General features: G+C 45.2%; 1 protein-coding gene across 6 annotated transcripts in view; it reads right to left on the reverse strand.

Annotated features, from left to right (window-relative positions):
- Positions 1–9423, reverse strand: part of LOC121550839 (dedicator of cytokinesis protein 7) — a 44067-nt gene extending 34644 nt beyond the window's left edge. For all 6 annotated transcript variants that reach the window (XM_041863216.2, XM_041863217.2, XM_041863213.2 and 3 more), the window contains exons 1-6: positions 9270–9423; positions 6261–6345; positions 3884–4056; positions 3445–3513; positions 2955–3294; positions 19–104 (exon numbers count right to left, since the gene is read on the reverse strand). In XM_041863216.2, coding sequence (XP_041719150.2) covers positions 19–104; positions 2955–3294; positions 3445–3513; positions 3884–4056; positions 6261–6345; positions 9270–9319 — 803 coding nt within the window. In that variant the 5' untranslated portion in view covers positions 9320–9423. The remainder of the gene's footprint in view (positions 1–18; positions 105–2954; positions 3295–3444; positions 3514–3883; positions 4057–6260; positions 6346–9269) is intronic.
- Between the last annotated feature and the right edge of the window lie 15991 nt (positions 9424–25414).

Raw genomic sequence — 25414 nt, forward strand, 5'->3', positions numbered from 1 at the left:
AGACAGATGGATACTCACTTGAGGGACAGACACTTGACCATGATCCTCTGACCACAGTGTTCTTTGGGGACCTCTGGGACAGAGCATCTCTCCACAGCCTCATCCTGTCAGAGACAACCCACACACACACAGCCGTGAGAACACAAACACCACAGCAACATTTACACAGCCAGACGCCATGGCAACGTTGACACAGACACCGCAGTAGTGTGTACACAGACACAACAATAAAGAGGGAGAGAGAGAGAAGGAGACAGAGGCAAGTAGGGCTGGGCGGTATACCATATACCGGTATTGATGCACGGACCGGTTTGGGCTTTTACTTTACCTTCTATAACGGTATTTGAATGTTTAGTTTGTTAAATGTGATACGCCGTGTGTAACGTCCATTTTTATAGTTAACTCCCCTACTTGAGTCATCTCTCTCCACTTGCCGCTATCCACACAGACCTAGCACCTACCCCTGTCACTCAAGGAGCGCATTTGTTGTTGTTCAACCACAAGACACTTGCCTTCAGTCTGCATGGTCAATGCAGCACATGCAACAATGTTGATGACAACGATGCTGTTCACTTTGCTTCTTAATATAAATCCACTAGCTTTCCATAATTACACTTTTAGTTTGTGTTTCTTACATCTGCAAACGGCTAGTTTGTCTTTTATTAGCAAGTTGGGCCTAAATTGTGTTAGCCTATAATGAGAATCGCTAGTTAGCTGGCTAGCTAGCTACTTAATCAATGTACTGAGTCAGAGCAAACATAACTAGCTATACAGCCTGATAATACCAGTGACTGTGTAGACCTAAATTAGCATGTTGTTTGTGCAACTGTATCTTCTAAATCAAAAAGCAATACACGAAGAATGAATATGTTTCTCTTAGCTATAGCAGTATGTAGCCAAAGATTATAGGGTCCCCTAGGAAACACTTACAGTGCATTCGGAAAGTATTCAGACCCCTTCCCTTTTTCCACATTTTGTTATGTTACAGCCTTAATCTAAAATTGATTTTTTTTAATGTATCATCAATCTACACACAATACCCCATAATGACAAAGCGAAAACAGGTTTTTAGAAATGTTTGCTAATTATTACAAATAAAAAATGAATACCTTATTTACATAAGTATTCAGACCCGTTGCTATGAGACTCAAAACTGAGCTCAGGTGCATCCTGTTTCCATTGGTCATCCTTGAGATGTTTCTACAACTTGATTGGAGTCCACCGGTGGTAAATTCAATTGATTGGACATGATTTGGAAAGGCACACACACCTGTCTATATAAAGGTCCCACAGTTGACAGTGCATGTCAGAGCAAAAACCAAGCCATGAGGCCGAAGTAATTGTCCGTAGAGCTCCGAGACAGGATTGTGTCGAGGCACAGATCTGGGGAAGGGTACCAAAACAATTCTGCAGCATTGAAGGTCCCCAAGAACACAGTGGCCTCCATCATTCTTAAATGGAAGAAGTTTGGAACCACCAAGACTCTACCTAGAGCTGGCCGCCCGGCCAAACTGAGCAACAGGGGGAGAAGGGCCTTGGTCAGGGAGGTGACCAAGAACCCGATGGTCACTGACAGAGTTCCTGAGTTCCTCTGTGGAGATGGGAGAACCTTCCAGAAGGACAACCATCTCTGCAGCACTCCACCAATCAGGCCTTTATGGTAAAGTGCCCAAACGGAAGCCACTCCTCAGTAAAAAGACACATGACAGCCTGCTTGGAGTTTGCCAAAAGGCACCTAAAAGACTCTCAGACCATGAGAAACAAGATTCTCTGGTCTGATGAAACCAAGATTGAACTCTTGGGCCTGAATGCCAAGCGTCACATCTGGAGGAAACCTGACACCATCCCTACGGTGAAGCATGGTGGCAGCATCATGCTGTGGGAATGTTTTTCAGCGGCAGGGACTGGGAGACTAGTCAGGATCGAGGGAAAGATGAACGGAGAAAAGTACAGAGATCCTTGATGAAAACCTGCTCCAGAATGCTCAGGACCTCAGACTGGGGCGAAGGTTCACCTTCTAACAGGACAACGACCCTAAGCACACAGCCAAGACAATGCAGGAGTGGCTTCGGGACAAGTCTCTGAATGTCCTTGAGCGGCCCAGCCAGAACCCGGACTTGAACCCGATCGAACATCTCTGGAGAGACCTGAAGAATGCTCCCCATTCAACCTGACAGAGCTTGAGAGGATCTGCAGAGAAGAATGGGAGAAACTCCCCAAATACAGGTGTGCCAATCTTGAGGCTGTAATCGCTGCCAAAGGTACTTCAACAAAGTACTGAGTAAAGGGTCTGAATACTTATGCAAATGTGATATCAGTTTTTTATTTTTAATAAATCTGGAGAAATCAAATCTAAAAAACGGTTTTTGCTTTGTAGTTATGGGGTATATTGTGTGTAGATTGATGAGAAAAAATTACAATTTAATCCATTTTAGAATAAGGCTGTCACGTAACAAAATGTGGAAAAAGTCAAGGGGTCTGAATACTTTCCGAATGCACTGTATCAACACTTTGGTTCCTACCCTGTCACAATAACTCCTCCCTGGCAGTTTCATTTGTTGTCATGTCAAACAACACTGTATTCAAAGTGCCCACTAATATATTCTAACTATGGAATTAGAATAATCATTCTATTTCCATGATTCCAACATTGTAAAAAACGAGGCAAGAGAGGCAAACAGATGGTCACATGGCTGAGAAGTAGGCCATGATATTGAACATCCATTTCATAGATGTGCTTCAATGTCTCTGGTGGAACTGCCCTGATTTTTAGCAATATAATATTTTTTTTGTATGATAATTAACTTTCTAATATAGTTTCCGTAGGCTTCTAAGTTATAGCTATATTATTCTACACAAAGTCGGCTAGCACTTTAGCAACTGATGCTGACAGACAACTGAGCTGAATAGAAGTGAATAGTGTATAGATAATCTGAATATTATTTGGGACAGACCTCGTCGGGAGGAGGGAAGAGCCCCAGCAGGTCAGGGTGGCGCCCCTGCATGCGGGCCTCAGCGTTGCGGCGGTCCATGTCCTCTGCAGCCGTGCGCTCTAGCACCGCGGGCAGCAGGGCGTCCGGCAACGAGTTCTTCAGGTCAAAGATACTGGAGGCCCAGCTACCCCGGGGCGTGTCATCCAGAGAGACTGACCGCCGCTTAGCATCGTCTTGGTCGTCCTGGCGGTCAGCGGCCGCAGCCTCGTCCAGTTCAAAGGTCTGCTTAACCAGCCCTCGCTGCCTCTCCCTCTGTCGCTCAGAGTTATGGGGGGTGTGGGTTGTACTGTAACGCTGATACCTACAGACATGACAAAATACATTATCCTCATCTGTAATCACAGAGATAATGTACATCATGGCCACCAATGCTACAAATCGATTGTAAATCAATGTGGATAAAGGAATGGAAATGAGGGAGGCATGGAACACATGATAGAGGGACACTCACTTCCTCTGAATGATCAACCAGTCATCTGTGTAGACACCCAAGGCATCTCTCACTCTTGGGTCAAATGTGCTGTAGAAATAACACATTAATTATATAGTATGACATAAATATTACAATGGCATAGGAAAGGTACAGGGTGTTCTGCCTGTCCAGTAGCATGATAATGCTGTGTAAAGTGTGTCAATATGTCCTAGTTATGTGAGCTAGCATGTGTGTGTCAGTCTTTCCCTCTAGATTATTTTCTTGGCGGGGCACAAAGGAATTGAATTCAACGCAACATCCAGGCCCCTGGCTCCAAAATTGCCATTTGAAATCCATTGAAGCCAAACTATTTTAGGCAGGTGTTAACAGAGCTAAGCAAGGGGACATAATGCTATGGGAAACACTGGTGTGTGTACTGTACATAATGTACATAGTATGTGTATGTTAGCGGACTCACTCCTCGGGCAGAGGGGGCTCCAGTGTAGTACACTCTCTGTCCTGCAGGAGGAGCTCCAGGTCGTCTGGGGGGAACTCCATCAGCTGTCTGAGGGGGCCAGGCTCCGCCCCAGGGGCGTGGCTACTCACATACTCCTCATAGTCCACAGGCTCCACCACCTCTGTCAGCGGCACCTGACAACCAATCAATCAATAACACACAACTTAACAATCAATACCTTCTTAACAATCAATGCGTTCAGTTCACTTGAACGTTTGCGGAACAGTTTGTACTGAACGACACGTTTTCCCAAAACATTCTTGTACGTTCTTGAAAAGACAGATACGTTTGCTCAGTTCGGTGGGTGTGCCGGGGTGTGGTTTGAAGCAATGAGTGACATATTTAAAAGGCAGCGGTGCATTTTGAAAACACAACCCAACCCCTACCCGAATTTCAACTGGTCGTTCAGTACAACACCGTTTCCGTTCAATTGAACGGTTTTTATGTACTGAACGCAGCCCCGGAGAAGCATTATATTCATACACCTCATCTATTCCACCAGGACCACACAAGCTACAGGCCACACCGAGATAGTGAGCCAAGAAAAGAGATGGATAATATGAGTGATTAAGCCTACATGTCATCTACTTTTGACACACTCGTATATATATATAAACTCAGCAAAAAAAGAAACGTCCTCTCACTGTCAACTGCGTTTATTTTCAGCAAACTTAACATGTGTAAATATTTGTAAGAACATAACAAGATTCAACAACTGAGACATAAACTGAACAAGTTCCACAGACATGTGACTAACAGAAATTGAATAATGTGTCCTTGAACAAAGGGGGGGGGGGAGTCAAAATCAAAAGTAACAGTCAGTATCTGGTGTGGCCACCAGCTGCATTAAGTACTGCAGTGCATCTCCTCCTCGTGGACTGCACCAGATTTGCCAGTTCTTGCTGTGAGATGTTACCCCACTCTTCCACCACGGCACCTGCAAGTTCTGGGACATCTCTGTGGGGAATGGCCCTAGCCCTCACCCTCCGATCCAACAGGTCCCAGACGTGCTCAATGGGATTGAGATCCGGGCTCGTCGCTGGCCATGGCAGGACACTGACATTCCTGTCTTGCAGGAAATCACGCACAGAACGAGCAGTATGGCTGGTGGCATTGTCATGCTGGAGGGCCATGTCAGGATGAGCCTGCAGGAAGGGTACCACATGAGGGAGGAGGATGTCTTCCCTGTAACGCACAGCATTGAGATTGCCTGCAATGACAACAAGCTCAGTCCGATGATGCTGACACACCGCCCCAGACCATGACAGACCCTCCACCTCCAAATCGATCCCGCTCCAGAGTATAGGCCTCGGTGTAACGCTCATTCCTTCGACGATAAACGCGAATCCGACCATCACCCCTGGTGAGACAAAACCGTGACTCGTCAGTGAAGAGCACTTTTTGCCAGTCCTGTCTGGTCCAGTGACGGTGGGTTTGTGCCCCTAGGCGACGTTGTTGCCGGTGATGTCTGGTGAGGACCTGCCTTACAACAGGCCTACAAGCCCTCAGTCCAGCCTCTCTCAGCCTATTGTGGACAGTCTGAGCACTGATGGAGGGATTGTGTGTTCCTGGTGTAACTCAGGCAGTTGTTGTTGCCATCCTGTACCTGTCCCGCAGGTGTGATGTTCAAATGTACCGATCCTGTGCAGGTGTTGTTACACGTGGTCTGCCACTGCGAGGACGATCAGCTGTCCGTCCTGTCTCCCTGTAGCGCTGTCTTAGGCGTCTCACAGTACGAACATTGCAATTTATTGCCCTGGCCACATCTGCAGTACTCATGCCTCCTTGCAGCATGCCTAAGGCACGTTCACGCAGATGAGCAGGGACCCTGGGCATCTTTCTTTTGGTGTTTTTCAGAGTCAGTAGAAAGGCCTCTTTAGTGTCCTAAGTTTTCATAACTGTGACCTTAATTGTCTACCATCTGTAAGCTGTTAGTGTCTTAACGACCGTTCCACAGGTGCATGTTCATTAATTGTTTATGGTTCATTGAACAAGCATGGGAAACAGTGTTTAAACCCTTTACAATGAAGATCTGTGAAGTTATTTGGATTTTTACAAATTATCTTTGAAAGACAGGGTCCTGGAAAAGGGACGTTTCTTTTTTTGCTGAGTTTACATAGACACTGGCTCTACTTCAGTAAGAGCACTGCGGAGCTGGCCTTATAATGCACAAATAGATGACATCCTCAGAAGTGGTTGATGACCTCCTTAAGAAGTTGTTTGTTTCCAAAGCAGTAAATTCAACTTAACAATACACATTCCATCCTCATCTTTGACCAAAGATAAGGTGACATACCTAAAAACAAAGACACAAAAGCTTAAACACACTGTGACTTACAGGTTGGTGTGCTCCTCGTTTCTTGGAGAGCTGAGGGGAGCCATACTCTCTGGATACCTGCTTCCTGACCTCTGCAGCCACCGTCCTGACAGAGACAGACAGACAGGAAACGGTAGAGTACAGTTATGCTCAAACATGGGAAAAACCGTTTTTCATTCACAGCTGTATCCTCAGGAAGCCAAACAGAAACAAGTCTAGACATAATAAATACCAGAATAGCAATCATTCTGTCAGTGGATAAAGACGGTTAACTTGAGTACAACTGATTTGATGACCAAACTTGCATGTGTGAGGCTCAGATTCATATGCTCCATAATCTAGATCCAAGAAATACTCAGCTAAAATCTCTCCTGCGAGGTGCCAAAAATCTAATTGCCTCACTATTATCATGCACATGCAAATAGGCCAATTTACATAGGCTAAACAAAACCCTTGCTGCAGATAACCCAGAGTTAAACCTATTACATTTTGCCTATTGCTGCTTTAAACCACTATGAATATGTAGGCTACAGTTAGCCTACTCCCAGATGTCATGCTAGATGTGTTTTATACATAATTATGTGCCTGCCTTAGATTTCATAATAGCTTTCCAGTTTTGACTTCTTATCAGATGTGAGCAGCCCATGTATTCCATCCATTCTGTCCCCACTACCCAGTCCCCAGCAGCTGGTACCAGTAGCAGTGCTGAATGCCAACAGCTGTTGTGAATGGGAGTCAAGCCGGATCTGTGGGAGAAGAGAAGAGAGGTGGCTGGGCCTAGTACAGAAACCAGGCAGAGCGCCATAACTCTCTCTCTACCCCTGGCCTGGGCCTTTATGGACCAATAGCAAATGGGAGGCTTAGCGAGGGGGACAAAGCCAAACTAGGCCCCCAATCCTCTGAGAGACAGTATGCAGCTGCTCTTCCACAAATTTATAACGGACTGGCCAACTCAATCTCTCAGACTCTCTCTCACACACAGACATGCATAGATACACACACACACACACAGTTACACGCACAGTTACACACACACACACACACACAACACACCCACAGATGCAAGGGCTTCCGAAATTCCCTGGTCACGGTCGCTATCGACAAACTATGTCTTCATTCCACACATTAAATGCTACTGCTCTCTGCTTCAAAAGGAGACCCTCAAATGTAATTTCTCCCCATGACATACTACACCCGCCCCTCCCCATCTCTCAGAAATAACTCTGCTACCCCAAAATCACACAACCCTTTCAAGCTGGAACTCTACAACAATCTTTTGCCCTTGGAGGCGATAGCTTTCCTTTATCCTGTTTAAAGTGCGGATTGGAAACGGCAGAATAACACTATCACAACAATATGTTTGGGATAGTGTTATTCTGCCGTTAAATGTGCTACCTTTTCCAATCCCCACTTTAAACAGGATAAAGGAAAGCTATCGCCTCCAAGGGCAATAGGTGGAACACCCCGTCACACCCTTTCCTGCATCCTGAACCGATACAATGGACTGGCTCCCACTGAGGAGAGGGAGAGAGGGAGGACTGGATGATAACAGAGTTGGGGAGAGAGGAGAAACTGTAGCAATGATTAGGCCTAAGCTGTAGAATCCAGCACTCTACTCAGTTACTACTAGGTTAGGCTATAGCCTAGTAGTAGATTAACTGATACAATTTGAACTAGTAGGCTACCAGTCAACATTCAGAGGGAACAGCACTATTCACCATTAGCTAGGCTAACTCAATATAATAATCATGTGAGACTGAGAAATATGCAGACATACCATGGTGAGTATAATAAGTCTGGTATGGGCCAGTCAGAAAGTCCTAATACGAGATATAAGGTATGGGCCTGTTGTGGTGTTGTTGACTGTTTCGTACTGGACTGCTGACATTCCAAGATGTTATTGAGATTTCCTCCCTGTTGGTTTTGATGTGACATGTTTACCTGCATGTTGTGATGCTGATAGACATCTCTTATCAAATATCCAGTCTGCTATCAGTAGCCTCCAAGGGCCACTCACCCATAACATGAAGGAGGTTCTCAGACGATTCTATGAAGATTACATGAAGGCTGCAAGGTGAACAGCTAGGCTAGTGCATTTATTCTGAAAGTGTGTGTGTGTGTGTGGGGGGGACACCTGCTATTAGCATGTCCTACCATGTATTGCCTATTCCCATATACCCACCCACCTTACACCACGCAATCAATTGCTTAGCATGCAGTTCCCTGATCAAGGCTTTGATGAACACAAGTATGAACTCAACTCAACAATGGTGGACCTGGAAAATGCAGCATGTCTTGCAAGGTGATATTACAGCTATAGGTCTGATCTAATTCTGTGGATAATAATAAAGATACTTTACTTTCCCACAGGAAAAGGGGGACTCCATCTTGCCTACTTCTGTTTTCATTGTAGAGCAGAACTCCATAAGAGCTAGACTTTTCAGTTCCATCTACAGAACTACCCCCAGAAAGAGTTCTACACAGTATGACTTGAACTAGGAGTGACAGCACAGAGTATCAAGCAGAGTTCATTTGCAGTGCAACAATATTTGTGTAACCTAACCCACGTCTTGTTATCCCACAGGTCGACGGGAAAGCGAATTTCAATAGCTAGTATGACTAGATAACTACTAATTATAGTTTTATATCCGTTTTACTTGGGGCTCCGTAAGATAATGTCAAATAAAGTAATTTAGGTAACTAGTAGCCAACACGTTTGATGGCTCGAGTGTCAGCCTACTAGCAAAATGATTGCTGTGATCTAGTTCTGTCTGTGTGTGCAACAAAGTAACAATCTCAAGGTATGAAAAATAGATTTCGTTTTCTAAACAATGGCAGGGTGAATGATAAATTCACATTTAATTTGACGTCCATATGCTGAACAATAGACTCGCCTCCGTCTGTCTCAGTTCCTATTCAGTCTGCGCGGTTTACGGTCAGGTGATACCCCCAAATCCTGCACTATCCGGTCTGTCCGTCATGTCACGCGAACTAGCTGTCCTACTGAGTACATATAAATTTGAGTCTCACCGATTAATTTTGTGAGCAAATGCCCTCCTCTCGCTGGTTGAAGATGCCATTTCGCGTCCCCATGTAGTGTACTCTTCGAACTATTCTCTCTCTCTCTCCTGTACTTCGATACTGTTATTGTCCTGCTGGAGTTCGCTTCCTTATACCACCACGACACGGTGCCTATCCCAGTGGTCCTCCTAGTGGTTGGGAGCATAAATACAAGGTTGTGTTGTGTGGGATCGTCCGCAGTGCATTCAAAATTCTCACCTGACCGGTTTCAGTGACGCTGTCACACGCCGGAGAATGGCCCATATCCTCAACAGTTAGGGTTTCATTACAGTGTGAAAATTGAGGAAGTTTGCTGAACAGCGAGACCTACTTTAGTTCAACATGTATACCAAATGAAAAACATGTCAAAGCACGTAGGTGTGTCACCTGTTGACAGTTTGGTAGCCTAGCTATCTGTCAAAACAAACGCAAAACACTACAATGAATGCATAAATTCATAAATCACACGGAATACATTATAGGCCTATAATATGGATATGGATCTGCCGTAGGCCAAACATTTTTTTACTATGCACCCATTGGTGAACTGGGAAATCTGCAGTGATGCAAGTAGGCAGGTGCAACACAGCAGGCAGGTGGCACCTGAACAAGGTCAATATGTTTTAGGTCAAGGAGGTTGAAGAGTATGGAAGGCTATCAAGCAATGCTATCAAGAGAGCAGGTAGGGTTGTGAAGTACTAGGCTAGCCGGCTAGGGATTAAATAGGTTTATAGCCTACTGTTCAACCGCTAGGCTTTTTGAGCCAATAGGCCTAGGTCTGTGTCAACCAGACAGATGACTGTGGTCTGATTACTATTTTCCTCACCCGGCGGTCATCTAATCCAATTGATGAAAAAATAATCTGCTTTTTACCAGGGAGGGAGCCATTTCATTCGTCATTTGGTTAAGTACATCTAATCCTGTTAATTCTGTCTCGCATGCGCCTACAAGGTCTATCTAAGAGGATGTGTACTGGCCCTATAAATCAGTGGTGCTACATTGTGGTGTGCTAATTTACACCTTTTAAAGCATTTGTCTACCTCAATCATGTTGTGTACATTAGAATACTCTTCACACTACACAAGGATAGTGTGTTCATATTTGCGATGAAAATGTATTATGATCAAATGCCCATCCCCTCAAACAGTTAGTTTCTCTGGGTGTATCTCTACAGCAGCATCATATGTTTACCTCACATTCATATCATGCTCAAGTTTATTCCATTATCCCCTCTTGGAGGGAGTCTATGTAATATACTGTATCACATTTCCCACATCAGCCAGAAGACAGAATGCTGCCTCTCCATTCAGCAAGTGTGCTTTAATAACTGTTGACCAGCAGAGGGCGATGTTCACCATGATTGTGGGAAAAAGGGCAGGGCCCAAGGCTCTTCTCTAAGAAAGGCGGGTCTTCGGATTCATGATTCTTTCTGATTTCTGATTCGTGGTTCATGGTTCTCAACGGAGCTAGCTAGTACTGTAGTGACAGACTCTGATTGTAGTGTTATGTTTCTTTGTAGCCTTTCAGTAGATAGATAACAAACGTTGGTCTTAAGAACCAAGGGAGGTGGCCTCCTTTCAAATGTAATCCAATTACTTACAATAAAGCAAATCTAAAGGAGCTACAACAAAGTTCAGGACACAATGTGGCCCCGCAGGGTTGTCCCTGATTACATGTCTTATAACTGATCCATCTTTCATCTCAAATTGAAATTAGCAGGTAACACTAAATGGGAAATGAATCAATGCATTATTGTATTTACATTTTACATTTACATTTTAGTCATTTAGCAGACGCTCTTATCCAGAGCGACTTACAGTTAGTGCATTCATCTAACGATAGCTAGGTGGGACAACCACATGTCACAGTCATAGTAAGTACATTCTTCCTCAAAGTAGCTCTCAGCAAAGTCAGAGATAGTAAGGTAAGTATTGTTTTATGTATCTCTCTCTCCCTCTCTTTCTCCATCCTTCTCTCCTTCTCTTATCGACCCTTCTCCACAGGAACCACTTGTCAATTTACTGTAAAACCACTCCCTCCTCTCTGTCTGCCTTCATTCCCCACCCCCATCTCCTCCATCTGCAAAGTATAACCAAATAGAGCTGCCTGCTGCAACCCTGCCCCCACCCCTCCTCACTCTCCCTCTGCCCAATGGTCCACCAATTCAGCACCAGGGAAAGCAGCCTGCCTGTGCAGGTACTCAGCTCCCGCTCTGCTCTATCTGCAAGATGGCAGATGAATAATGGGGTGTATGGAGGTTTATGAAAAATGAGAGACGGAGAGAGAGGGAGTGGGAGAAAGAGTGTGAGAAAGAGAGAGAGAGAGGGTTGGGAGGGATAAATTAACCTTGTGTGACAGACAGAGGCTGGGGCTGGGCTGTAGCAGAGGAAGGACAGACATCTTGGGGATTTGTGTATGCATGGAACCAGTCTCTCAGAGCAGAGCAGGGTAGCAGGCAGGCTCATTGCTAACAGCAGGCAGGAGTCTGGGCCAGAGACCATGTTAATGAAGACAAATTAATCTCAATTTCTCTCTCTCCTCTATGTGTAGGTCCACTGCTTCCACTACAATGCCCACACTAGCCCTTTCTCTACCATGGTTGTCCTGAAAATGAAAAATGAAGAGTATTGCCTTACCTCTCCTTCCAAGGCGACATGTGTGCATTAGAGATTGTGAGAGCCTAGGTATGGTATTTGTAATGGTTAATGCATACATTAATAGTTATCACATGGTTTTCAATTGTGTTTTCTCAGGTGGTCAAGAGCCAATGAGCCAGACAATGTAGAACACTATGAGCTTCCATCATGACAACCAGACAATGTAGATCACTATGAGCTTCCATCGTGACAACCAGACAATGTAGATCACTATGAGCTTCCATCATGACAACCAGACAATGTAGATCACTATGAGCTTCCATCATGACAACCAGACAATGTAGATCACTATGAGCTTCCATCATGACAACCAGACAATGTAGATCACTATGAGCTTCCATCATGACAACCAGACAAACTAGACAATGTACATCATCATGATACTCTTTCCCCTTGGTAAGTCAGAACACATGATTAATTTGACATTTAATTGGATATTACATAAAGCATCTTGCACACTACAATGCTACAATCACGCATAGAGACAAATCTATAAATATCACACTGATGTCATATTTGGGAATTAAATGTCAGTATCCAATCAAATCAAAGTTTATTATTCGCGTGCACAGATTTGCAGGTGTTATAGCAGGTGCAGTGAAATGCTTATGTTACTAGCTCCAACACTGCAGTAGAATGTCTAGCAAATACAATACAAATACACAAATAATCAACAATTTAATGAAGCGCTCGTCTGTTTGGCAGTGACATTGTGGTGCCCTTGCATTGTGTTTGTTCGTATAGCACTGATTAATACTATAAGTGGACAGTACCTACTCCTGATCTTTTCTTCCATCCTCACCTCTCTAGCCTCCTTCTGTTCTCTCCTTAGCCCTCCTCTGTTCATCGAAGGCTTTCAATTCCTAGACCGGCACTATTGTTTGAGTTGCTGCCCCTCCCCCACAGCCGAGAGAGCCCCCCACCCCTTCCAGCCCTGCTGCATTACCAAAGAACAAAAGAGAGAGTGTCAGACACCACCCACTAGATCTCTTTCACACAACAGCCCCCACCTCACTTCCAGATGGGCTTAGCTTATATTTCAGGGGTTTCTCGCAACCCCAAAAGTCCTCCAAAATGGATGTCACCTCCCCTCCCCCCCCAGAATCCACTCCTCAGCTGCCCGTCATCCACCTGCTCGCCCACCACGTGCCCATGCCCAGAGCATGACCCCTCTCCACCCCCTCCCCTCTACCTCTCCCTATCGGCCCGGGGGGGGGGGGTCCCATTAAAATCATTAGCCACTTGCTCACTGTGGCCCAGCTCCAGGACATTACTTCAGCAGCCATAAAAAGGCTTTTATGATATTAAGTGCTGAGGGAGGGAAAAGGAAGAACAAACCTCTAGTGTTTTTGCATATGAAAGCTCTCACAATTTAGCAACCCACACGTCGGGGCAGGAAAACAAACATGTGTAAATTACATGCTAAAAAGAGAGACGATAAGAGGTTTTATCAATATACAGAGATTCTGTATGATTGACTACATGTATGAAACTAAAGCAATAAACAAAAAATTCAAATAAATTATGCAAAATAAGACACTATATAGGCTCACATGTCTATAACAAGTAATAAAGCATTACACCTGTTGACTATAAGTAAAGTGTTACCAAGGATGACATAATGGTATAAGGTCCACAATCACCTTCACAAGCTTAACACTGACGATGAAGGAATTACCCAACATGACAATAGCTATAATCAATCATGTTAAAGCTAATATGCAGTAGTATCTCTTGCTGTCCTCTACTGAGGGGCAGGCAGATGCTTATTTGATTATGTGGCTCGAAAGGCATCAACACGTTGCATCTTCAGGAGAGTGTTTGTGCTAACCTCTACCCCTGGAGCGACCCTTTCCCCTCCAGGGAGCTGGAGGAGAGGTGCAGCACTAGGCCGCATCTGTCACCCCCACTGGACGGGGGGGACGGGGGGGTAATCACTGCTAAAATCCTTTCAAATCTGGTTAATTACTGTAGAATACAGAAATCTATATCCTCCAGTTGCCAGTACACATCCCTCCACTTCTGTACTCCCACTCAGCAGATTTGGCTAAAAGACAGAGAGCCATTTAACAAAGTAAATCCTGATGCTAGCTAAATTATTTCAAAATGCAGTGCACTAGTACTCAGTATACACACAGAGGGTACAGAGTATGTCCAACTACCTAGAGCTGTAGTGTAGCCTTCAGTATATGTTGGTTGGTGTTGCAGACATGTTTGCGAAATTGCGGTTGAGGCGTCAAAAGCACCAATCTGAGCAGCAGCAGTAGAGGCTCCACTTTCTCCTGCCTTCATTACATGCATGGCTGCTTGCATCGCTGTCACACTAACCAAGATTTATGTGGATATCCACAGTTCCACCCCCAATAATGCCTACCACAAGCCAGCCTTGTTGAAGTGTGTTTCATGGTGGAGGACATGCAGATTGTGATACAGTATAATGTATGCATGTGTTTATGATTCCTTCGACTGTACCCTCTATAGATTATTTTCTCTGACTAGCAGGAAATGACTAAACCCCCATCCCCATTACCACCACCCACTCCCAGTCCCTAAGGGTTCAAGCACCCAAATCAATGTAAAGAAAAGAGAAGTGGGCTGTGTTCCTCCCCCTACATCTGTCATAGAGAGAGAGAGGGAGGGGTTGTACTTCTGGGCCGTACAGGGGAACAATATCACTCCATCTGTCACAAACCAACTGCTTCATCTCTGATGGGATAAAATACACTTCCTAAAAACATCTACCTTTAGATGATCACAGAGCATTAGTTGACTGGGGGCAACGGCTCCCCCAATCCCCTACAGTATACCCAGCAGACACTCTGTCTGCTTCTGCCTAACCACACCCTACCTCTAGTGTATCCATCCACCCAGCAAGCTGCACCTTACACCCACACATAATACGCTTTCCATAGTCAACAATCTAGACATTCTGTGCAAAAGGAACTAATTTAATTTCACAATATTAAATTAGGGAATTCAAATGGTGCTCGACACAATAAGGAAATATATGGAGAGTGTTTCTAGGAGAGTGCACAGAATGGATGTGAAAGCTTGATGAAAGGAGAGTAAGGCTGAACGATTTTGGAAAATAATCTAATTGCGATTTTTTGCCCCCAATATTGCGATTGCGATTTAATATGCGATTTAATTTATTTATCCTTTTTCCCCTACAAAACATAATGAATGATTTAAATATGACCAACACAATAGTATATACATTTAGTGTGAAATGTTCTTTCCCATAGGCTGGGTCTATTTGTTAGAATTAAATTCAAACATGTATGACTTGAAATAAATGACATTTTTATTGAACTGCTCATTACAGAAACATCTGTGGCTTTGCCACTGTGCATTTAAATAATTTAAACAAAGGCATGAACTTTGTAAACACTGTGTGCAAAAGGTACAGTCTTAAGAAAAAAATAATTTTAAATTGTATGTATCTTACTGCTCCCAAGTCAGTAACATTTCACACAACTGAAACAAGGAATTTGCTTTGAAAATATTTTGTAAAATCAAAGTAAATAAAGTTATAAATAAAAAATGAGAAATGCACTTTTAATTTAGACAAACTATTTTTTATAAACGATTTGAATATTATAATATAAAATAGATGAGCCTCACTTATCTCAAGTACACAACAATAACACACCACACAGACTAAAGTTCACTACGAGTATGGCACTGCCAGCCATACTTATCCAACAGTTCTGATCAATAAAATGGACTGTAAGACTCTGGTACGGCTCAGCTGTGCGGCTTGACCACATATCAGTAGTGCTAGCAAAAAACTCCACCGTTTTAAGTTCCGCGGCGACTTTCTCTTTGCACTTTTGTACAGCTCCGGTATGGCAGTCTGACTGAAGTATGTGCGGGAGGGTATACTGTAACGTTTATCAAGCGTATGTATTAATGCCATGAACCCAGGCTTGGTCACCGTGCTGAGAGGCATCATATCTTTGGCTATGAACTCGGTTATTGTCCGAGTGATTTCTCCGTGCCGTTTTGAATTACGTTCATACGGAGTGACACTTTCGAACATTTCTGTCAGTGATCCCTGTCTTGAGGTATTTGGCTTGTCTCGCGCACTGATGCTCGGCATTTTGGTCATACAACTGTCATGCATTGATTTGTGGTATTTTTTTAAGTGCTGAAACAGGTTTGTAGTGTTACCCCGTGAAGTAGCAATCGGAGCACGGCATGCTCTGCACAACACCTGACGCTGCTCAGCATCTTCTTTTTTAAAACCAAAATAGTTCCACACCACCGACGTGCTGTTCCTCTTCGATATTAAAGTATCAGCTGTGTCAGTTTCTGACTGTTCCGTCGAGCAAGAGGCCATTGCGCTGGACAGCATGAAAAGTCGCGTCACGTGACCACCTCAAATCGCGCACGTTGCGATTAGAAAATCGCGTTCAGTCAAATCGCGATATTATCGCGAATGCAATTAATCGTTCAGCCCTAAAGGAGAGCACATTGTACTCAGAGGTAATGTTGAAAATGTAAGATGCAATCTGTTCATAACTAAACAGGGCTCTTTCATATTTAAATGGGGCTGTTGCCTCCGCTGCCTCTGATACGGGAGGATGGGCGGGGCTGGCGGATTCTTCTTGCTTCCTTAGCCGTCGCCTCTTTGTGACATGCCCTTTTACTGTTCACTCTGTCCAACTATGCCAAAGCCCTTGTTCAGTACAGAGCACTAAATGACCATCCTAAACAATATTGGTACAAAAATGTATGTCACTTTAATGATTAGCCTATGATGGGCTGAAAGATATCCTAGTAAACAACAACAAATCACTGCACACTGCTTCTCAACCAAACAAGACAACAGACACCCCAGTAATTTCAGTATGGGGCTGGCTAGCAGAATGGGTCTGTATGGAGAGAACTCAGCTAAACCCCATATCCCCCATGGGCCATATGCCTCTCTCGCTCGCTCTCTCTCCCAGTAGCAGGTAGCTAGAGCTGCAATCTCAGTCATTCATATTTAATTCCAGTGGAGTTTCCGGCCAGACTAATGTGCTATTGATTTCAAGTCTCCTATTACTGGAGCTGGGGAGATCGGCGTGGGAGAGAGGGATGGAGAGGGACTGATGAGAGGAGAAGGAGAAGGAAAAGGTGGAAGATGGAGAGGGGGAAGAGAATACCGTGGGGGTGCTGTTGAAGAGCATGGACATCGAAGAATCATGATCGTATTTCTTCTCAGACTGACTGTGGCGTCTATTTTGGAGTTCTATTTTCTCTCTTTCATTAAATCCTATTTAGACCAAAGTCATGTTACGACTTCCATTAGAAACAGTGGAGGGAGAACATTTGAGACAGTGAAAACAAGTGTTTTAAATTATTACACTTTTTTGAAAGGCCCAATGCAGTTGTTTTTATATCAATATCAAATAATTTCTGGGTAACAATTATGTACCTTACTGTAATAGATTTCCATTAAAATGGGCAAAAATCACTAATTACTATTTCTCAAGCAAGAATTTAGCTAGGACTGTCTGGGAGTAGTTTGAGTGGGGAGGGGGGAACTGAAAACTAGCTGTCTGTATGGTTCTGTATTGATTTTCTTAGTCAACCTTGTGTTCTTGAACGTAGCCCTGTTTCTTTGTGTTCTTGAACGTAGCCCTGTCTTTCATTTTTGTTCATTGAATTCACCTGTGTTAGTTACTCACCTGGTCTCATCAGCTCCTTATTTAGTTCAGTTCATTCTGTTAGTGCCTTGTGAGGTATTGTTAGTTTTGACTCTACTAAGCCTTTTCCTAGCTCGTTCGTGAGAACCCGTTTTAGCCTTCAGTCCTAGTTTTGTTTGCCTACCTGTGTATGACCATTGCCTGCCTGTGACCACGATTCCTGCCTTCTGCGAAGGCGTAATAAACACCTGCCACGCTCTGCGCGTGAATCTACACCTTTTTCTCCCTGAGTATTCATTACACTGTCATTGACAGAGAGGTTTGGAACTCTCTTTGTTATTGGGCTATTAACCAATTTACCGCATGGTCACCATGGAAAGCCCAAATTCCCCACCCATGCAAACCTGCTGATTAGAAGATCCTGTGTAGATTGTATTTTCAACCAGCAACTATCAGGAAATAACACTGACTTTTTCACACTTTTACAGTGTTAGTTTCATCAGCTGTTGTACAATATCATAAAAAACAGAATTTTGACTGCACTGGGCCTTCAAAGTCAGAACTGTCACACAATATGAATAACAATGAGCTGAAGAAACACCCACACTCTTGCGCTTATTGCATTTAGTTTTGTGTCTTAGTGATGGTGTTTGTATGTGACAGATAAGACAGAGAAAAGAGAGAGGGAAAGGGAGAAGAAGGAAAGAGAGAGATTGTCTAAGAGCTGTGTGTATTGAAGGTTTTCTCCCTGGATACCAAGGCAGACGGGTCGGGATGGAAGATGAATAACCATCTATATTTAACGAGGTTTAGAGTAAAACATGTTCCTTACCAGAAAGGGTGGTCGCACTCACCACCCCCCCACACACACACACACACACACACACAAAGAAATACACAATGCACAATGACTTTTTGAACATATAATGGGTGTGCACATTCACAATTAATGTAGACTGTATACACTCCTACGGCATGAAAAAATATAATGCACTTACAGTACATGTTATACACCTATGGCCTACATTAACACAGAAGGATACAATACATTAACACTCAGGCTTGAACTAAAACACACACAATCACACAATCACACAATCAATCACGCACACACACGCACACGCACACACACACACACACACACACACACACACACACACACACACACACACACACACACACACATTCATCCAGAAGCATGGAAAGCAGAATATAATCAATAAGTAAAAAGATGACAAGAGGCATCTAAGTTCAGTCTTCCTCCCACCAGCCAGTCTACTCTAATAATAGCCCAGAGACAACACATTGAGACAGACAGAGGGAGAGAACTAGCCGGAGAGAGAGAGAGAGAGAGAGAGAGAGAGAGAGAGAGAGAGAGAGAGAGAGAGAGAGAGATTGTGTGAGAGAGTGAGAAAGAGAGATGAAGAAAGGGAGAGAGAGAGCCCAAGAGAAATGCCAAATAATACATGTGGGGGTTGAATTAGGCCAATAGCCATTATCAACAAATGTAATTTCAAAGAGGGGCTGATTTAATTGTGGATCCATTCCTAAAAGCAGTAACCCCCTCAGCCCTGTTATCATGAAACCCTGCATCACCCAGAGCTCACCCCAGTAGAGAGACCACTATTAACCTGAGGCTCTCTGCTCCATCACTATCCATCCCCCAAACACACACAGACAGGCACGCGCAAACACACACAAAACAGACTCATACATGCATCCATTAATACATACTACAGCGTCATAAGGCAACCAAGGGTTGATAATTGAATCAACGTGTAACGTGTATTGTGATATCTTGTGATGTAATACTAGTACAGGAAGTGAGCACATTATGAACTTAATTCACAGTTGATTCAGACGTCTGGTTGTTCTGTCATTAATGTCATTGCCATTATCATGTGAAACTGAGCCCATTCGCAGGCCAGATTCCATGATTCTGTTGAAACAAAGTACTGGGATGTTTCTCAGTTAGTAGAACACTGCTAAAAGCTTTGGACATTTATCAACTACAAAACAATCACCAACTTATATTAAAAAACTAACATTTGATATCCCCATGTAGGCATTTTGCACAGCACCTTTATCATTTCTAATTGTTGTTATTTATGATAATTTTCTCATTTGCAACTAGCAACAGTTATCATGAGTGTGCTGATGCACTGTAGTAGTGCCTGTTCTTGCAATTCCATGTATGGTTGATAGGAGTGTGATGTGGATACCGAATTAGAATGGTCATTGTTTACTCACAAGTACATATTTTCAATGAATCTTAACACTGGCTTATCTAAGCCTCATATCATTTGGGGCCCAGCACTTGAATGTGAATAAGAGTGCTTCACTCATTGGACATACCTGACATGAAAAGAGAAGTGTCTAAATTATTCAATTAATAGGAGTGCCATGAAATGATCAATCTAAAACGTTAATAGCTGAACTAGCCTTCAGGTTTTCTTCTATGAAATTGATGCAAAAATAAAAAATATAGAATTGTATCTCATACGAATGCAGAAAGACTACAGCATTCAATTTTCACCACCTAAGAGAGAAATTGATCTATATCACATGAATATTGTATTTCTGTCCATGATCGTCGAAATGAGTGGACCAAGGCGCAGGCGTGATATGCGTACATCTTCTTTAATAGAGTACCGGCAACACGAGTACAAAAATACAAAAACGAACACAGTGAAGTCTCGTTAACAAACACAAACCTACACGCGGAACAAGATCCCACCGAATCACACAAGTGCACAAAAAGGCCTAAGTATGGTTCCCAATCCCAGAGACAAGCAAGCAACAAAAGCTGATTCATCGGTAGCGCTCTGATTGAGAACCACCCCGTCAACCTTGAAACACATAACCTAGAACAGAATTCATAGGAAACGAAAACATAGACACTACACAAAGAACGAACACCCTGGCTCAACATAGTCCCCGAGCCAGGAGTGTGACAGTACCCCCAAAGCGCCGGACTCATTGCTGCCAACATAAACCCAACAGGAGGGGCCGGTGGGCATTCCCACCTCGGAGCGGATCCCGGCTCCGGGGCGTGACCACCACCCTCAACAACCCCGTGGCTCCTGGGTCTGGTCCCGCTGGCTGGAGCTGGACTGGACATCGTGGACCGATTGCTTAGGCTCCGGTGTGGGAGCCTTTGGACCGGTACCCGAACAGGCACCGTGAAACAGGCACAGGTTGTGCCCGGACCCCCACGCGCACCACAGGCTTGAGTGCCGGGAGCAGGCTTGGGGCCCCGGGCTGGCGCATTCCCGCGACCGTCGGAAGGGAACAGGCCGGACCGGGCTGGCGACGCCGCACCACCACAGGCGTGCGCAGGAACAGGCCGGGCCGGGCTGGACGACTTGCGCACCATAGGCTTGGTGCGGGCAGAGAACAGGCCGGGCCGAGGCGACGCGCACCATAGGCTTGGTGCGGGGAGCAAGGAACAGGCCGGGCCGGGCTGGAAGGCGCACCATAGGCCCGGTGCGGGGAGCAGGTACAGGCCGGGCCGGGCTGGCGACGCGCACCATAGGGGCTTAGTGCGGGGAGCAGGAACAGGCCGGCCGGGCTGGCGACGCGGCACCATTGGCTTGGTGCGAGGGGCAGGAACAGGCCGAGCCGGGCTGGCCGCTTTACACTACAGGCTTGGTGCCGAGGGGCAGAACAGGCCGGGGCCAGCCGCACCACAGGCTTGGTGCGAGGGGCAGGAACAGGCCGGGCCGGTCTGGCGACGTGCACCACGAGCGCTTGGTGCGGAGCAGGAACAGACCGGCGACGGCTGGCGACGCCGCCTCCACAGTCTTGGTGCGAGGGGCAGGAACAGGCCGGACCGGGACTGGCGTTATGCCGCGACCACAGGCTTGGTGCGCGGGAGCAGGAACAAGGCCGGACCGGGCTGTGGAGACCAGACTGGAGGTCTGGAGCGAAGAGCACACAACCCGTCCTGGCTGAATGCCCATTTTTCCACACTCTGTAGCCCGAGGCATCCCACAGGACGTATAGGGCTGTGTACTGCATTACTGGCACACTATGGCACGTGACACTGGCGCAGATATCCGGGACGGGGAGGAGGGGTCCCACAGGAGGCCACGAGCGTTGAAGCCGGCACTCCGTCCTGGCTGCATGCCCACCAGCACCCACACGTGCAAGTGGTGCTCGCCCCCAGCCGTATCGGACTGACCAGCCGGACCACTTGCGGCCTGAACCCAGCTCCGCATACCTCGGAACTCTGCCCAGTCTCACGCTGCCTAGCCACAGGAGTACGGGAGTTGGCTCCCATCTGTACCTCTAGGCTCCAACCTCCCCCTTCCAGCCCCCCAAACCCGGTGGCCTCTCTCCTAATCCCCAACTCGCCCCTGTAGCTGCCTCCAGCAGCCCTCGGGCGGTCTGTCCATGCTGTGTGCCCCCCAAAAAAATTTGTGAGGTTGCCCTCTTCCTTGTCCGACGTCGACCGGTTGCGGCGCCGCTGCCTCTCTATGGCGTGCCTCCACCGTCTCCTCCCCCGGACAGGCGATCCATTCCGGCCTGGATTTCACTCCCAAGTCCAGGACCTTGCCGGGGACAAGATCTCCTCCGAAGTCCAGGCTGCTCTGCTCCCAGGACATGCCTGCTTGGTCCTTTGATGCCGGTGGGATCTTCTGTCACAATCGTCGAAATGAGTGGACCAAGGCGCAGCGTAGGTCGCGTACATCTTCTTTAATGATGCACAGGCAACACTCTATACAAAAATACAAAACAACAAAACAAACGTGAAGTCCTCGGTTAACAAACACAAACCTACACGGAACAAGTCCTGAATCACAGAGTCTGCACAAAAAGGCTGCCCTAAGATATGGTTCCCAATCCAGAGACAACAAGCAACAGCTGAATTCTCGTCACGTTCTGATTAAGAACCACGGAACATAGAAACACACAACCTAGGAACAGAACATAGGAAAGCAAAACATAGACACTCACACAAGAGCTAAACCCTGGCTCTTAACATACAAGAGTCCCCCAGTGAGCCAGGGTAGTGACAACTTCCAGAATCTGTGAATTTACATACATATTAAGCAAAGCTGCAAAATGCATACATTTCTCCCAGTGCCACCAAATATGCATTCCATACGGTTTTATGCAGACAGCAAATCAAATCAACACCTAAGCCAGCTATGAGTTGTGATCAATAGGAATGCTGAGGGCGCCTTCAGAATCCCAACTCCCTGCAACTTAGGGTTTCTAATCACCTCCCACTGGAGAGAAGGAGAATACCCCCTAGAAATAGAAAAATAATCAGTAGAACAACCATACAAAAGTGGTTTTCAGGCTAAAAGCGCTGCTTGATTGTTTCAATTCTTAGAGATTGTACAACCGGTGCTTGAGGTGCCCTCTCCTCCTACCCACGAAGGAGGATTCAGCTGCAGCCTGCCCCTGCTGCCAACCAGTGCCTTCTATTGAGGGGACCGCAATTAAGCCTGTTTATTCACACAAGTGTGAACTGCAAGTCTCCGGAAGCTGCAGTCAGTTAAAAAGACCATTTGGGCCTTTGTGTCCCAAGAGCCGCTTTTATTCCAGCAAACAAAGCAGAAAACACAACACACAAGCACCGAATGACAAAATCTGCCTCTCAAGCAGACACTCACAAAACACAGTACCATAATTATTCACACACACACTTTCACACAGAAAAGACAGACCACACGTTCACAACCACACACACACACACTTTATACTCTCTCTCTCACACACACACACACACACAGACAGACACAAAACACATACAGTTACAGACAGAATTGGAGTCAGTGCTTGACAGAACAGTGAACACAGTGAGGGGCGGGGTTAAGACAGACTGACAGCGGCCCATCTCTCTCCCTCTTATTAACGCTAAAGTGCTTTCCTCATGCTATTCATCTCCGCTACATATCATCCAGCTCTGAGCTATTGGCCGCTGCTATGTCAAAAGGCAATTATGTAAAATATCAGGGGCCCACTTATCACAAACCCATGACTGGGCTGGGGAGAGAGCTGCAGGACAAGCAACAGAGAGAGGAAGAGAGATACAGGAAGAGAGAGAGGGAGGGAGGGATGGAGGAGTGGAACAAACAGAGAGCGAGGGAGGCAGAGAGCCAAAAGAGCAGGAAGCTGACGCAATTATGTGGTGAATTAGCATCTACTTCAACCTTAGTGGAGCAGCTAAGATCAGCCTAGAGCAGCCAGCTTTACTCTGCAGTTCTGTTGGTGTTCACCCCAGAACCATGCTCACGTTTAACCTGAAACCCACAAATACTATGGCCTACAACTGAAAGTAGTATTTTAACAACACTGTTTACATTCCATTTACATTAACTTCAGTATCTAGGCTAAATGTATATAGGCATACCTCGAACATACATTACCACATCTAAAGCACATCGTAAACATCATGCCAGACTGTAGCTCTACATCAGGGCATTATCACTCACACTTGCACACAAACATGCACACGGAACACACAGACACACACACAAACCACACACACAGTCCTCTTACGCTCTACACACTCCATACTGTCCGCCTCTTAATCCACAAGCGATGTCTTTGTTTTATGTATGCAAATGTGAGAATATTGAAACACACATAGTGATACAAATGGATAGATATCTTTATACTGGGCACTCACCTACCGTCCTCCAGAATACATCCATGTCAAAAATAGCATCCACAGATTAAATGCAGATGCCTCACCTGAACAGTCAATGCCAATAATCACTCCCATCCCTCCTGGCTTCCCCCATAATTTCTTCAAGGCGGAGACATCTAAGGACACATCAAGGTCAGTCTGAGAGGAAGGCAGAAAACACACCATTGTTGTGGGAGAGTCACATCATGCAACACCATGCACACACACACTCCTAACCTCATACACAAACACACTAAACACATTAGTATTCATTTTACATACACACAAAATACAATCACACATATTAACCATTGAATAACAACAAACCACTATGTATATACCCCCACCCCCCACACACACACACACACACACACACAGCACACACAGAACACACAAATGTAGCTACACACGCACCCTCAGGTCAAGGGCCCTATGGGGTCTGTGCAGAAATAGGTCATTTGTCACACATCATGTCCCGGGGCAGAGGATGCATTATAGATGAGACCAAACAGTCAGTCTCAGTCAGCACTTCACTCGGCCACACACTCACTGCCTGTGGAGGAAGGAGAGGATGGATGGAGAGATGACAACTCTTCGCTCAAGGAGGATGTTTCAGAAACATTGAAGTACTATACACTCTGCTCCATCACTCACTGCCATTGCTGTGCTGTTTTTAATCTTTACAAAACATGCCTATCTTCATTTTCATAACATAACTTGATATCATAATATTTAATCCTCTGAAGTATATATTGAATATAATCACAGATCAATTCAGCAGCCAAATCCAAATATTCTCATGTCTGCACCTGACTCAGTCCTAGTCCCCATCTGCCCTGCACATGACTGGAACAGTAGACTGGAACAGTAGAGAACCCACAGCCAATAGAGGAAGGGATCCGAAATTTCATCCCATTAGTCAGCTTTGGTGATTTCCTGCTTTGTTATTGCGCCACGTATTACGCCCCTGATTTTAATGGTTTGCCATTTTTGTTTGTTTGTGCTGTGATTGGCTGCATTAAAATGGTAGACTCCTGAATGAGTGTACACAGAGAGTCCTTTTTTCACAAGGACAAAAGCTAGAAACACTGATTTTGTCCAATACAGCTTCAAACGGGGAAAATGAGGGATGAAGAAAGGACATGTAGAGAGAGTAGGGAAAGAGAGAGACGGAGAGAGAAA

This window comes from Coregonus clupeaformis, chromosome 35, assembly GCF_020615455.1.
Source record: "Coregonus clupeaformis isolate EN_2021a chromosome 35, ASM2061545v1, whole genome shotgun sequence".
NCBI lineage: Eukaryota > Metazoa > Chordata > Actinopteri > Salmoniformes > Salmonidae > Coregonus > Coregonus clupeaformis.